The sequence below is a fragment of the Prionailurus bengalensis genome, chromosome C2, assembly GCF_016509475.1.
Source record: "Prionailurus bengalensis isolate Pbe53 chromosome C2, Fcat_Pben_1.1_paternal_pri, whole genome shotgun sequence".
NCBI classification, from domain to species: Eukaryota; Metazoa; Chordata; class Mammalia; order Carnivora; family Felidae; genus Prionailurus; species Prionailurus bengalensis.
The window spans coordinates 157623420-157639471 of record NC_057350.1 but is presented as its reverse complement, the minus strand read 5'-3'; the positions used below and the strand labels follow the sequence as shown (position 1 = coordinate 157639471).

The 16052-nt window shown below is 50.6% G+C and overlaps 1 protein-coding gene across 3 annotated transcripts in view; it reads left to right on the top strand.

Annotated features, from left to right (window-relative positions):
- The window catches only part of GLB1 (galactosidase beta 1), an 87524-nt gene extending 73179 nt beyond the window's left edge, over nt 1-14345 (top strand). The window contains exon 16 of one of the 3 annotated variants that reach the window (XM_043595853.1): nt 13606-14345. In XM_043595853.1, coding sequence (XP_043451788.1) covers nt 13606-13698 — 93 coding nt within the window. In that variant the 3' untranslated portion in view covers nt 13699-14345. Of the gene's footprint in view, nt 1-11704; nt 12279-13482 lie in introns of those variants that run through there. The other 2 variants (XM_043595854.1, XM_043595852.1) reach the window with 2 other exon arrangements.
- The last annotated feature ends 1707 nt before the right edge of the window (nt 14346-16052 follow it).

Here is a 16052-nt window from a genome sequence, read left to right as displayed (position 1 = left end):
GTGTAGTGGGACGTCCTGTCATTACCTCTAACTTGTAGACGAGCAGGTCAGGAGAGCTAAGGATCTTGCGTGAGGAGCACAAGTAGGCGACAGAACAGCTCCCTGAGCCCCAGGTCTGACTCGCAGGCCCGCACGGAAAGGCAGGTGGCGTTGTACGGGATCTGCGAGGAGCTTGTGCTGAGCATGTGCACGTGGGCTTTTCACGTGTGGACGTTCTACACCTTCGTGTTTGGAAGGTGTATACACATACAGTATTTACAAATGCATCAGAGGGTTTGGAACCCCACAAGCCCATCTAATGCGCACGTCCTCTCAAAAACGAGCGCACAGATGTTCCCAGCAGCACCCTCCAGAATTATCCAGAATCGACCAGAAGGTGGAAAAGCCCAGATGTCCATCCACTGATGAACGAATAGACGAGATGTTTGTTATATATGGAACAATGGAAGATTATTTGACAGGAAAAAGAAATGAAGCAGTCATGTATGTCACAACGCGGACGGACCCTGACGGCGTGTTAAATGGAAGAAGCCAATCGCAAACCATGCATATGGCAGATTCCATTTATGTGACATGTCCAGAATAGGCAGGTGTACAGACAGAGAATCAGTGGTTGCCTAGAGGAGGGAGAGGGAGAGGCGGGGGTGGGGGTGGGGGGAGAGATGGGGAGGGATGCTAAAGAGTACGAGGTTTCCTTTTGGAGGGATGAAAATACTCTAACGTTGACTGTGGGGATGGTCGCACAGCCGCCAAACTGTGCAGTTGACGTGAGTGGATTGTGTGTGAGGGACACCTCGGTAAAGCAGGCAAGAAGGTCCATCCGCAGGATTTGGGGACCTGGGTTGTGTGGGTCCGACGGTCAGAGGACATGCCCATAAAACAGAGCATGCTGCTTTCTGATACTTCCCGGCGTGCGCAGTGGCCCCTGTTACTGAGGACGCTCCCAGGCCAGCCCCTGAGGTTCTGAGCCATCCGCGATGCGGAACAAACAGAGCCCACCCCCCCATGGGGCACTGAGGTCTGACTTGGGGGAGGATGGGCAGACGTGAGGGTGGGGGAGGGGCGCCGAATGACACCTGGAGCCCGAGCCACTCCTAAGCCCCTGCCTCTGGATACACTAGCCCTCCTCAACCCTCCCCGACTGGAGAGGCCCTGTTCCGGCCTCTGGGCCTGTGCTCTTCGGTTGCCGTAAAGAAACTGCCTTAATTTAGTGAACGGAGTCACTGATAAGGCTGATTCACGAGATTCAAAAACTCACTTCTGATTTGGTTGTGGCTTTCTGGTTAAGTGCCCAAGCATCAAACTGGGATTTCAGTGGGAAGCAGTCAGGCGTGTTTTGATGCGCCCGAGAGACTCAGGCCAGTGTTTTGTCTGCACAGAACTCTTATCTGACCACAGGCTCCCTCCGATGGGCAGTGCTCTTCAGCGCCTCGGCCGTGTCACCGTGTGCCATCCCAGTGCCATGTTCTGCCAGCGCACTGGATCCGGGCAGTCGGTCTCCCCTTCCTTCGGTGTGCACGAGTCTCCTACCGACACCCGCTGCAGCCTTCCTGCGCCATGCAGCCACTCGCGGGAGGTCGGGGTGCATAACAGCACGATGATGAGAAGGGTGGGGATGATGGCCCACTTTCCTCAACCGGAACTACGCTTTGAAAGCTAAGAATCAGAGTAGAATACTGACTAAAAGTAACTTTTTTATTTTTTGGAGGCCAATGTACCCTTTCTCAAGACGTAAAAAAAAAAAAAAAAAAAAAAAATCACAAAGTCCAAGAATTTCTAGCAAAGGGCTGACAAAAATCCCTTCGTAGGTTTAAATTGTTTCTGCATCTTGCTTTTGAAATTTCCAGCACCCTCATCATTTGGTCTTTCTGGTACCGGTGGGGCGTAGCCGCCAGGAAGACCAAATGATTCAAGGACTGGAACTTTGAGTTCCACACCCCAACCTCTGACTTCTGGGGTGGGGGTTGGGAGCTGGAGCTCTGTAAAAACTCTAGAACTTCTGGGCTGGTGGACCCATTCAGGTGCTAGAAGGTGTGCCTGGAGAGGGCAGACGTGAGGAAAATGCTTTCCTGAGTTCTGTGCACCAGCTCTGGCAAATTCTTGAACCTGAGGAGGAGGAGGTCATGGGGACCCCCCAATTTGGAGCTGGTAGTTCAGAAGTATGGGTGACCCCAGACTTGGAACTGGTATCTGAAGTGAAGGCAGTCTTGTGGGTCTGAGCCCTTTGAACTTGTGGGATCTGACCCAGCTCTAGGTAGACGGTGTCATAATTGAGTTGTCGCACAAGCATCTGGCGTCCAGAGAACTGGAGAACTGGTTGGTGGAGTCGAAACCACCCCAGAAGGAGCCGGGAAGGCAGTGGTCGGAAGCCCATTTGGAAAGGTGGTTTCGTGGCCTCGTGTGTCAAGGAATTTGGGTATCACCTTGAGACCTTTGTAGAAATAGGGGCAATTAAGAAATAAATGCCTTCGTTTCAGATAGTGATAACAATTGGGAAGAGAATAAACATGATGATGTGACGGAAAGTAAGGCATGGGAGTAAAGGCGTTGCTATCTTGTATGGCATAAGAATTACCTATTGCCATGTAACAAATTCTACCCTAACATTGGGTGGCTTAAACAGTGGTCCGCGTGTATTATTCTCCCAGTTTCTGTGGGTCAGGAATTTGGGACTGGCTCGGCCTGGTGGTTTTGGATCGGGGTCTCTGACGAAGTTATGGTCGAGCTGTCAGCCGGGGCCACGTCACCTGAAGGCTTGACTGGCTGAGAAGGACCCTTCCACGGTGGCTGGCTTGCACGGCTGCCAGGTTGATGTTGGCCGTTGGCAGGAGGCCTTAGTTCTTCCCCACACAGGCCTCTCTGTAGGTTGCTGGAGTGTCCTTATGCCGTGGCACTGGCTTTCCCCAGAGGGAGAGAGCCAGGCAGAAACTACCCTTTTTATAACCTAGCCTTGGAAGTCACATAGCATTGCCTTCATCACATTCCATTGGTGAAAAGAGAGTCATTGAGTCCAGTCCCTGATTGGAGGGTAGGAATTAGATTCTGCCTTTTGAAGGGAGAAGTGTTAAGAATGTTTGGACACGGGCACCTGGGTGGCTTAGTTAAGCAACCAACTCTTGATTTCGGCTCAGGTCACCATCTCGCAGTTCGTGAGTTCAAGCCCTGGTCGGGTTCCATGCTGAGGGTGTGGAGCCTGCTTGGGATTCTCTCTCACTCCCTCTCTCTGCTCCTCCCCCACTTGCACTCCCTCTGTCTGTCTCTCTCTCCCTCAAAAAAAAAGAAAAAAAAATATATATGGACATATATTTAAACCACCACGTAAGGAGTGGTGAAAGGTGCCTCTAGGAGGAGGTGCCCGTTGGGTGAGACCTGAAGGCTGAGACCGAGTTATCCATGTGAAGAGCCAGAGGAGGAATGTTCCAGAGCTAGGGAGCAGCGAGTGCAAAGGCCCAGAGAAAAAGATCCTGTGAGCCAGGGGAGAGTGTGGGGGAAGAGTGTGGCCCCAAGTCAGGGGGTGGTGAATTTGGCTTCTCGTCATTCCAGTGGTGGCTGTTAAGCAGAGAGTGAAAGAATGGACCTGGTTTATAAGCTCATGTCTCTGTGAGACTGGATTATAGGAGGGCAAAGCTTATGCAGAAATTCCTGATGGGAAGCTAAGCTATTATAGCAGTCCTGCGAGTAACTGTGAGCTCGGGTGGTGGGGCAGAGAAGTGCAAGATTTGTACCGAAAAGAAAAGGCAAGGTTTGCTGAAGGATCGGGCATGGTGTTCCAGAGAAAGGAGTCAAGGAGGATGCCAGAGTCAGGCCTGCGCAGTGGGAGGGGTGGGCGTGGTTAATTTCTGACAGAGGGGACGCTGTGGGGTGGGGAGGCTGGAGCAGGGCGGCGTGGATGCGGGCGGGGATCAGAAGCTCTGTTTTGGACATATTCAGCGTCTAGTGGTTCCTAACCGTCTCCTCATCCCAAGAGGAAGTGGCCCGTCAAGTCTGGAACATAGTAAAAATAAATAAGTAAGTAAGTATGCAAGTACATAAAGCAACCAAGCAGCCAACTAAGCTATATTCAGTGCGAATACTGGTCTCCATGTTTCTAGACCTAATGGCCATCCTATAGAGGGCCTGTCGGTCTTGAGTCTATACGCAGAAATCTGTGCAAATCCGGAAGTGGGTTGCAATGCAAGTTAAAGGTATGTATTCAGTGCCTGTAGTGGGAGTGCAGAGGTGGGGTACCTGTCCCAGGTTTGGAGCTGTGGGGAAAAGGACCCGGTCGGTAGAACTCACTCCGGAGTGGAGCCCCACGGGGAGGAACCACCTTCTGCCCCCACACTCCTCTCTAGCTGTCCTTGCCAACACCATCAGCACCCCCACGTTGCAATGTCCCCCCAATGCTTCTCAGGACCTGTCTGTCTTACCGTCCTGGCCGGTGACGTCTGACATGAGGAACCACTCCCTCCCTGGAAACCCTTCCCCTGACTTCGGCGCCGAAAGCCCTCTGCCCTTTCCTTCCCCCGTCTGTTCTTCCCGGGGCTTCTCTTTCAGCTTCGAGGCTGCAGTCCTCAGGACCTGATCCCGGGTCCCCTTCGGACACTGCCAGGGGGCGTCGTCCTCACACGTGTGCCGGCGACACCCAGGTTCCCGGGTCCCACTCAGCATTTGTGGGGACCCAGAGAGCCACGTCCGGACGCCAGTGTGGCCTGCGCTGGAGCTGCGTGAGGCAAAACAGGCCTCTTCCTCCTCAGCAGCCCTGATGTCTGCTCTTCTGCCGGAGAAGGAGAAGTGGTCCAGGCAGAAAGAATGAGGCTCGGGCGTTCGGGCAGCAGCCCGTTCCTCCAGCTCACCCTTTGGAGCGCGGGCAGGCTGGGCGGTTCTGCTCACGGCTGCACGCCCTTCCGGTCAGCGAGGAGGCCATGCTCCTGGACCTTGGCGGCCTGTCCACTGAGGTGACAGAGGAGATCGGGCCACGTCCCTCTCATCGTCCGGCAAGCTATTCCAGGCTTGTTCATACAGTGACCGGCACGGTTCCCAGAAAGAACGCCGGCGTGCAAGGCTTCTTCTTCTTTTTTTTTTTGCCATTTAATTTAATTTATTTTTTTAATTTTCATCCAAGTTGGCTAGCATAGAGTGCAACAGTGATTTCAGGAGTAGATTCCTTAGTGCCCCTGACCCATTCAGCCCATCCCCCCCTCCCACAACCCCTCAGTAACCCTCTGTTTGTTTTCCATATTTAAGAGTCTCTTCTGTTTTGTCCCCCTCCTTGTTTTTATATTATTTTTGCTTCCCTTCCCTTAGCCCTCATATGAGTGCAGTCATATGATATTTGTCTTTCTGTGACTAATTTCACTTAGCGTAATACCCTCCAGTTCCATCCACGTAGTTGCCAATGGCAAGATTTCATTGTTTTTGATTGCCGAGTAATACTCCATTGTGTATATATATATATACCCCATCTTCTTTATCCATTCATCCATCGATGGACATTTGGGCTCTTTCCAGACTTTGGCTATTGTGGATAGTGCTGCTATAAACATGGGGGTGCACGTGTCCCTTCGAAACAGCACACCTGGATCCTTTGGATAAATGCCTAGTAGTGCAATTGCTGGGTCGTAGGGTAGTTTTTAGTTTTTTGAGGAAGCTGCAGACTGTTCTCCAGAGTGACTGCCCCGGTTTGCATTCCCACCAGCAGTGCACAAGAGATCCTCTTTCTCTGCATCCTCGCCAACATCTGTTGTTGTCTGAGTTGTTAATGTTAGTCATTCTGACAGGTGTGAGGTGGTATCTCATTGTGGTTTTGATTTGTGTTTCCCTGATGATGAGTGATGTTGAGCATTTTTTCATGTGTCGGTTGGCCATCTGGATGTCTTCCTTGCAGAAGTGTCTATTCTTGTCTTTTGCCCATTTCTTCACTGGATTATTTTTTGGGTGTTGAGTTTGATAAGTTCTTTGTAGATTTTGGATACTAACCCTTTATCTGATATGTCATTTGCAAATGTCTTCTCCCATTCCATCAGTTGCCTTTTATTTTTGCTGATTGTTCCCTTCGCTGTGCAGAAGCTTTTTGTTTTGATGAGGTCCCAGTAGTTCATTTTTGCTTTGGTTTCCTTTGCCTCCGGAGACGTGTTGAGTAAGAAGTTGCTGCGGCCAAGATCAGAGAGGTTTTTGCCTGCTTTCTCCTCGAGGATTTTGATGGCTTCCTTTCTTACGTTGAGGTCTTTCATCATTTTGAGTTTATTTTTCTGTATGATGTAAGAAAGTGGTCCAGGTTCATTTTCCTGCATGTTGCTGTCCAGTTTTCCCAGCACCACTTGCTGAAGAGACTGTCTTTATTCCATTGGATATTCTTTCCTGCTTTGTCAAAGATTCGTTGGCCATACGTTTGTGGGTCCATTTCTGGGTTCTCTATTCTGTTCCATTGATCTGAGTGTCTGTTCTTGTGCCAGTACCATACTGTCTTGGTGGTTACAGCTTTGTAATACAGCTTGAAGTCCAGGATTGTGACACCAAGATTGCTTTGGCTATTCGGGGTCTTTTCTGGTTCCAGTGTGCAAGGCTTCCTAAGGCCCAGGTCAGAATTCACAAGTCACTTCTTCCGTGTTCTTTGGCCAGGGCGTTCACTAGACCAGCTGGATCCGAGGAATGAAGGAACAGATTCTGGCTCTCGACAGGGGGAGCTGCACAGAACTGTGGCCATTTCTGCAACCTGCCACAGGTCTCAGCACTCTTGACCCTCCTTTCATTCTGAATCCGATAAGCTTTTTAACTCTTGGCCTGATTTTCAGTTGTTTTTACCCCCTACAAAGTACTGTTTCCAACCTAATTCATTGCTTCCTAGTCACAAGTCCTGTGAGCTTGGAAACAAGATAATCTTTCCATATATATATATATATATATATATATATATATATATATATAATATATATATATAAATTTAGCAACAAAACGAGACACCCGGCTGGCTTATGAGTCCATAGAGCACATGCAACTCTTGGTCTTGGGGTCATGAGTTCAAGCCCCATGTTGGACCTAGAGCTTACTTTATTTTTTTTTACTTTATTTTTTTTTTTTTTACTGTTTATTTATTTTTGAGAGAGAGGGATACAGAATCCAAAGCAGGCTCCAGGCACTGAACTGTCAGCACAGAGCCCGATGTGGGGTTCAAACGCATGAACTGTGAGATCATGACCTGAGCCAGAGTCGGACGCTTAACCAACTGAGCCACCCGGGCGCCCCAGGCATAGAGCTTACTTTAAAATACAAATAAATAAAATTTAAAAATGTCTTAAAATGTAGTGACAAACTTGTGAGAATTACGTGTACACAGCAGTAAATACGCTCTGACTTGAAGAGGGTCTCCTGCAGTTTGCCGTGCGTGGGATGGCTGCCGGGAGGCAGTTTTTGCACACCGGTTCTTAGCTCTGGTCCAGGTATGCGACAGAGCACGGTGCCCACTGTCGGGTAGGGTCCTAAAAAGGTCACGCGATGGTAGAACTTCAGGGGCTGAGAAGGAAAGGAATTCATGTCTGGGGCTGGATAAAAGGAGGAAGTAATTCATCTCTTATGCTAATTTATATTTCCATGGCTTTAGTTCTAGTTGGATCTGTCATAAAATACAGAGACCGTAGAGGTATTTATTACCCCAAGACCGCGGAGGAAGTGAGGGGGTGTGATTTGCATCAGCTCTGACCCCTTTGGCTCTGAAGGAAACGGAGCATTAATTTTCCCTCGTGAAGTGCGGTGCGAGGTCTCTTTCCCATCTTATCTAAGCAAGCCCCTCGCTCTCTTACCGTTTTTTTAAAAATTCTCTTTCTTTTCTACCGTGTTGGCATCACAACCGCTCGTTAATTGTGTGTCATGACGGCCCTCTAAGCTTGAGAAACTTCTCTCAGAGTCGGACAAAGTCAGCGTCCAACCAGAGCTTGCTGATTTCGAAGGAACTCCCAAGCAAGTTCGAAAAACGTGAAACTGTGACTTAAAACAGCATTGACATTTTGCTTGAAGTTCTTAGGAGAGGACGGTGTCTGTCTAGAGGATTTAAAACAGACACACATCTGTCTGATTAACAGAGAAGCAGGTCACACATTTCCGGAAACCTAACATTTATGGGAACGATCATCACCTTGGTGACAATAGCAGAGGGGGCAGCCCACCGGAGGTCAAGCCATGGTCAGAGAAAGACTTTGTCATGCAACTCTTTTAGCTGGGACAGCCCCAGAAAGCCCCAGAAGCCACTGGGGTTCGCCCTGCAAATGCTGGGCCCTGACGGGGCTCGCCGTATTAAGAATGAGCCCACTTTTACCATCACATTTACCAACATGTGCGGACTCTCCCCCGCCCCTAATAATTTCAGCATCACTTTTTAAAGAAAAACAGTAATCAGAGTGCGTGTAGTTTTTCATAGAATTTTTAAAAATTTGATGCTTTTAGAGTAATTTTTGAGGAACAAATCACAGTGCTGATCGAGGAGAAACAAATGCAAATATTTTCTCTCTCTTCCAGTGACCAAGAGTCTCTAAAACTCTTGAGCTGGGAGCAGAGGGGCATGGAATATCCTTTCAGTAGGACTCCGTGTCACCTCGTTGTTGAATCTGGTCTCAGGCAGAATTATCAGCCAGTCTCCCCTAATGAGTGCTGCTAGGTATATACTGAGTATCACTGCTGAGTGCTGACAGTCTCGCTTCGAACAAGACGAACGAAGTTTCTTCCCTTCGTAGAACGTATGCTGGAAATAGCTGATAAGCCGATAATCAGACAAATGGTACCCATGTCAAATAATGACAATGACTAGAGTAAAAAGAAGAGACCGAGGGGGCAGTAGGTGACCCGGACTGGAAGGCCCGGTATCATGGGTGGCCACGGCTCTTCTCCCTGAGGAGGTGACGATGGGGTTGAGATCTCTGTGGTCCGAAAGTTGGGGGCCTGGGGGAACAGCTGTCAGGCAGCCAGAACGGTGGCCGCAGTGCAGGTACCGGCTTGGCATGTCCGAGTGATGGAGAAGAGTCCCGTGCGGGTGTGAGTGGCACAGACAGGGCGGGGAGGAAGCAGGCAGGAGGCTGTCTGGGGGCCGTGGGTCAAGGTCAGAGGCAAGAACACGCAAAAAGCGTCTGATTTCTGGCTTTCGCTCTGCTATGGTGCAGAGCAAGGGTTCTAGAGTTAATAAAGGGAGTCGGGGGCCCTGTGAGGAGCCTACAGGAATCTGAGACCGCATGGGTTGTGACTTTGTCTAGAAGACGGCTAGCCACACGTGGCCGTGACGTTTACGTTTAAATTAACGAAAAGTAATGAAAACTCGGTCCCTCCTTCACATTACCCCATTTCAAGCGCTCAACAGCCGTGGCCGAGTGCACGTAGCTGCTGGGTTGGGCAGCACAGAACACTGTAACGTTGCAGAAAGTTCTGTTGAACAGCGGTCCTTCCGAGCTGTGGGACTATGGCCCTTTCTTTGCAAATTGTCTGTCTGTTCTTTCCAAGGTCTTGATTCCTCTCCAGGAAGGGCAACCAAACCACCTTAAACTTCATTTAATGCCTATTCTTTTAGGAGCTGAGAGTGGAAGGAAATTTTGTATTGGAGAAATTCATAGCTTTTGAGAATTAACCAAGACCACGAAAGGTGTAAAGGAAAGTCAGACGGAAGATGCAGGGCACAGTCCCCGGAAAGCGGAGGGTCGTCTGGGTGAGGCAGGAGGCAGAGTTCATAGGGGAGCGGAAGGCCCCGCAACAGGCCACAGGTAGTCATTTGGGGGAGGAAAGAAAAGCCGGAGCAGATTGTGCTGTGTCCAGAATTAAGGAAGCAGCAAAGTCATGTCCACTTTGATGAGCACCTGGGAGCGACAGTTGGGATTGTGTCTGTGTGTCACAGTGTAGACTGTGGGGCCACTATTTCCTAGGAGGAGCGGGACCTCACCCCCGCGTGGGATGAGCCAGGAAAGCGGAAGTCGGGGGAGGGGCCGGGGGGTCACGGGCAGACACACTGAGCAGCCCTGTCCCCTGGTCAGGCCGGCCCCTCCAGGCTCTCGGGAGCAAGTCTTGCTGCCCGAGTGGTGCTGTGGGGAGCTCCCAAGCAGGTCTTAGGGACTGTTGCCCGGTGAGGCCACTGCACTATTGGTCTGTGGGGCAGCATTTAGGAAGACAAGCTGGGCACGGGACAGGCTCACCCGCAGGCGCCCCTGGTTCCATCAGTCCGGTGTCTCTGTGACATCACACCCCAGGAGCAGTCCCTTCCACGTGCCCAGCCTCAGCTTTAGCCCAGAACCCGCTGGCAAAGGGCATCCAGGGAAACCGTTGCCGGCTTTCAGGCAGACACGTCCGTCCGGCACCAGAGACGTGAGGGGCGGTCCCTTGGATTCTCAGGAAAGGAAACCGTGGGTGGGAGAATGGACCGGACCTGCAGTCGTCCACCTCGTCACTGAGCCGGGAGCCGGCGTGGCCTCTGCCGGGACACATTGTGACGCCCGTGTGCTCTCACCGCCCTCCCACCGCTCTGCCCTTGAACCCGTCTCCTCCTCGGCCTCGAAAGTAAAGTGCTGCTCTTCTCTACTACTGCAAAAACAAGGCACCGGCAGATCTTACCCTGATAAAAACCCGATAAAGCTGTCGTTGCGTATGCCTCGTAGGAAGGATCGAGATAGCGTGTCCTGCGGTGAAAACAAGAGTAAAATATTCTGAGAACTGTAAAACTGTCATCCTTTCTCTAAATGACTTAACCCAACAGACGGGTGGTTTTCAATCACTGGCCTCCTTTTGCAGGCATGTGAAAGCCAAGATCTTTTTACGGTAGCGGGAGGAGCGCCGTCCCTCCCTGGGCTCGGCCCCGGCGCCAGCCGCCGTGCTGACCGCCAGACAGCGCCTGCTGCCTCCCACTGTCCCCGGTCACCAGTGTGAGCGGCACCTGCCCGAGCTCGGGCAGCCAGGAAGGAGCAGGACTGAGATTTGAACCCGGGTAGGAAATTCAGACAGAGTGAGGATAAAGGGGACACCTGGAGGCTGAAAATTCCCCAAAGTGGGCAACGGAGTAATTTGAGGTGAGCAGCCACAGCACGTGGGGGGTCGGGGCTCGGCAGGTGACGCCACGGCCGTACCTCCTCCAAGGTGGCTCCTTCATCTCCCATACATTCATTCTCCCTCTCTCTCCCTCTCTTGCTCTCCCCTCTTTCCCTCTCTCTCTTCCTCTGTGATAGAATGTTCCATTTATTCAGCCAACCGTTAAGTCCTACTCTATGAGCAAACCCTAGCCCATGCAGGGGGTCTCTGTAGACACACCCAAATGCCCCTTTGCTTCTTTTTTTTTTTTAATAATTTTTTTAAGTTGATTTATTTTGAGTGCGAACAGGGGAGGGGCAGAGAGAGAAAGAATCCCCAGCAGGTTCTGCAGGGTCAACACAGAGCCCGATATGGGGCTTGAACTCATGAAACTGTGAGATCATGACCCGAGCCAAAATCAAGAGTCGGACGCTTATTACAAAACTGTAACCATCTAGACGGTATGGGTCTGGCACAAGAACAGACAATCAGACCAATGGAACAGGATAGAGAACCCAGAAATGGACCCACAAACGTATGGCCAACTAATCCTTGACAAAGCAGGAAAGAATATCCAATGGAATAAAGACAGTCTCTTCAGCAAACGGTGCTGGGAAAACTGGACAGCGACATGCAGAAGAATGAACCTGGACCACTTTCTTATACCACTTTTCTTATATTTCTGTCTCTGCAGGGTCAGGTGTGGATTAATGGCTTTAACCTTGGTCGATATTGGCCAGGGCGGGGCCCCCAGGTGACTTTGTTTGTGCCACGGCACATCCTGGTAACGTCAGCCCCAAACACCATCATGGTGCTGGAACTGGAGCGCGCGCCCTGTGATGACAATGGCCCGGAACTGTGCACCGTGGAGTTTGTGGACAGGCCGCTCATCAGTGCTACTCCCACCTCCAGTCATCCCCTGCCAGACCTGTCTGATCGAGACTCGGGATTGGACCGTGTCTGATGGCTAAACACTGTGACCCTTTGGAGTTTCAGCCTTGCACATACCTCCCGTATCCCTCGCGTAATGCCAACATTCCCTGGAAAGTCCTATTGGAAAATAGATTTAGCACGGGTGTTTTCTCCTGGGGTTTTCCCGGCAGCCTCGCGGTGGCTGGCAGGGGCCACAGGGGACGCGTGATGAGGGTGGCCACACGGTCACGCACGATGAGTCCGCACAGTCGAAATTGAAGCTTAAAAGGTGTTCCTGATTTTTATTTTGAAAGAATCATGTTGTCTTTTTGTTAAATAAAATTTTATTCAAATGACGTTAACTGTTTTTAATGTTGAGCAGGTATTAAATTATAGGTTCTGATTTAAATCATAACTAGACTTGAGTGGGTCGAATAAGCCACTTCACTAACTTGCGGTTCAAAGGAATGGAAAATAGTCTTGGTTTGATCTACTGGACTGCTGCTTCTCTGATCCTCGTTTGACTTCCTTTTGTGTTTCTGTGATGTCAACGAGGTAGCCCATCAGTGCAGCTCAAAACCATTGTGCGAACGACCTGAAGCCTCAGCAGCTGGAGAGGGTACATAGTAGGGCACCCCTGCGCAGTAGGATATCACGTAGCCACGAAAATGGGACGTAGGTCCGTACATGAAAACGCTCTCGTGGTATGGTGGGCGAAGAAAGCAGATTACCTTAAGTTTGGTCCCATTCTGTGTGTTTAGACAAAACAACTGCACATACGCACACGACACAGGCCTGACCACACGTCACAGACACACATACGCATGAGCGTGCGTGCTGTGCACGTACACAGATCACGGCCTTCCAGAACAGGCGTGTCCTGCCGTGGGGCAGTAGCTCTCATGGGTTGAGCCCTAGACCTATTCCATGTCTGGTTCTGAGCATACTTAATGCGCTCGCCCCTCACAAGGACCAAGGAATGTGCCATCACCTTCCCCGGTTTGCCCAGCCACACAGCTGTAAACGGTGGTAGAGACAGGGTCTGAAGCCGCGTAGCCTGGTGCCAGCTTCTAGGCACCCTCTGCACACGTCCCACACCAACGCATGCTTGTGTTCCCCCGGGAAAGAATCGGAACAACATAAACCAAAACGTTCATCGATCATACCGGGGTGGTAAGCGTTTGAGAAAGAGTTCGCTTTTTCCTTTTGCCCACCCGAGTTTTAAGTCCTTTACAGAAAAGATGCGCCATCTGTCAAGGGAGGAAGAAAGGAAAGACTTTTGATGCTCATCTGCAATACATCTCCATGATCGTGTCCTTTACCCTTCTCATGGACACCAGTGAGGAATGTGGGATTCACCAGGGAGAATCACGGCTCCGGCTGAGTCAGCTGGCAGGAGGCGTCTCTGGGTTGAGACTAACAGAACCTAGAACTTTCTTTAGGATTGTTTTCTGCAGCATCTTTGCTGCAGATGTCCTGCATTTGATGGTGGAGGGACACCATGGGGCGAAGGAGGTGCTGCGTAGACTTAGGCATCATTTCTTTATCTTTCACTGCTAGTTACCGACAACTTAGAAAATGAGACTCCAGAACTGTGCCCACTTGCGAGCTTCGGGAAGAAATGTGAGACGGTTCCTTGTGAAGCGTTGTGGATGTTGGTAAGTCGCACCTCCGCTGTTGCAGGCACTACCTGTCGAGGCTCCAGAGGGCTCAGGCAGTGGAGTGGGATCCCCTCGCGGGAGTGTGTGCTTCCATTCTGTTCGCCCCGTCTTCTGAACCACGCTCAGGTAGGCAGCAGTAAGCCCGCCTGACACATGAAAACGTTGGAGGCTTAAGCAGGAGGCGGAGTCAGATTCCGATCTCATCTGTCTCTGTCCAAAGCCAGTGTTCTTTCTGTCTTGTCAGTGTGAGAGAATCTCTCCCACAGCACTGTGACATCCCTTGTCCAGGATGTCATGTTCCGGAAAACCAGAATCCGATACATAAATTGTACCACCCATGACTCTGCACGTCCCATCCAGCTCTCCACACTGCCTTGGGGAGGTATTCATTTCACCTTCTGTGATGCCATTTTTTTTAATGTTCATTTATTTTTGAGAAAGAGGGAGACAGAGCGTGAGTGGGGGAGGGGCACAGAGAGAGGGAGACCCAGAATCCGAAGCAGGCTCCAGGCTCCGAGCTGTCAGCACAGAGCCCGACATGGGGCTCGAACTCACAGACCGTGAGATCGTGACCTGAATTGAAGTCCGACGCTCAACCGACTGAGCCACCCAGATGCCCCTAGGATGCCATTTTTAAAATACGTACCTCCTGGCACTCCTGATTTCTTAACTCTGTGTGGCTGCTGCCTCTGAAAATAGTAAGGGCAGTGCCTTTATTACCTGCCATGTAAACCTTTTACATTAAATTTCTCTTTAAGCTGATTTTAATATTCTGGGACTTTCTGAGCAGGCCTGTGCTAACCCAACCCTAACACCAATGGTCTTGGAATATTTCCATATTCTCAATCCTGGTGATGAACATTGTGGCCTTTTCCTTTGTACCCTTGGTTTAGATGTACCCCAGGTTTGTACACCGTACAGAACATCTTGTTTTAAATTTTTTTTAATGTTTGTTTCTTTTTGAGAGAGAGAGAGAGCGCGAGAGCGCGCACAGGCAGGGGAGGGGCAGAGAGAGAGGGAGACACAGAATCCGAAGCAGGTTCCAGGCTCCGAGCTGTCGGCACAGAGCCCGACGCGGGACTTGAACCCACGAACCGTGAGATCATGACCTGAGCAGAAGTCAAATGCTTAACCGACCAAGCCACCCAGGCGTTCCAGTGGTTGAGCATTTGAAATGTTTCTGGTTTGGGGCTATCAGGAATACTGATGTTGTAAACATCCGCGTACGATTCTTTGCGTGGTCATAGGTTTTCACCTCCCCCGAGTAGAATTGTTTAGTCACATGGTAACGTGTTTAGCTTCTACATGTTTAGTCACATGTTTAACTTTTTAAGAAACCCCAGACAATTTCAGATGTCTTTGAGGCGAGCAAAAAAGGAGGCAGCAGAAGAGTGCTGTCCCTTCTGGAGTTGGCACCCCTTCCTCTGTCCTCCCTCTTCATCTGGCTCCACCCTCTTCAGTGTCTCTCTTTTTGTCTCTGTCAGTCTGTATCTCTCAGCAAATCCAGTTTATTGAGGATGAAGTTGTTTGGCACTCATCTGAGTTTGGGTTTTTTCCCTTGTTTCCCCAGCAAGCCGTGTGTCTTCTGTCAGATGGCACAGCTAGGAAATGATCTTGTGTGGTCTTTGTTTCTTGCCTGAGGAGGAAAAGGAAAAAAAAAAAAGTTATTTCCTTTCTTTTTTTTTTTTAAGTTTATTTATTTGTTTAAGTCATCTCTGCCCCCAAAGTGGGGCTCGAACTCACGACCCCAAGATCAAGAGATGCATGCTCTTCTGACCGAGCCAGCCAGGGGCCCCGAAAGTCATTTTCTGAAACCACTTTTTTAGTCAACATGAGGGATTCTGTCTGGTCTGTGGTAGAACAAATGGCTGGTGTGAGCCAGTAACTCGTGGGCTGTGAGGAAAGTCCAGTCAACATCCCGACAACAGGAGGGAGGCGGCTCTGGGTTTGAGCCCCGGCCCTGCTCTCGGTCTGACTGAGCAGTGCTTTCTGGGCTGTCCCTTGGCCTCCAGCCTCCCGGCAGTGATGTTGGTCAACTGGACACCCAGCAGCCTTGTAAATGCCCCAGGAAGAGTCAGAACAGATCTCCCTCCAGACAGCGGCTCTGCTTTCATCTGGAGGGGCTTTCCCACACGCGAGGAGGCCCCCCACCAGCCTCAGTCTTCTGAACTCCCAAACCAGAGGCGCTGCGTCCCCGGGTGAGACAGGACAGGCGCCACGACAGAAACGCAGGGTCCTGCTCCCGCTCTGTCACTTAGCACTGGCGTGAGCTCACGTGACTCACTTAGAAGCTTCAACTTCCCCACCTCCGAAGCGTGTGGGGTTTCTAATCCTCGTGGGGTTCAAATCCAATCCAGTAACCTAAAAGCTGCTCGGGCGGTACTTGCCATGTAGTAAGTGGGTTGGATTCCGACGCTGGTTGGATTCTTCCCTGTGACATTCCCCCGCAGGAACTGGTAAGCCGTCGTC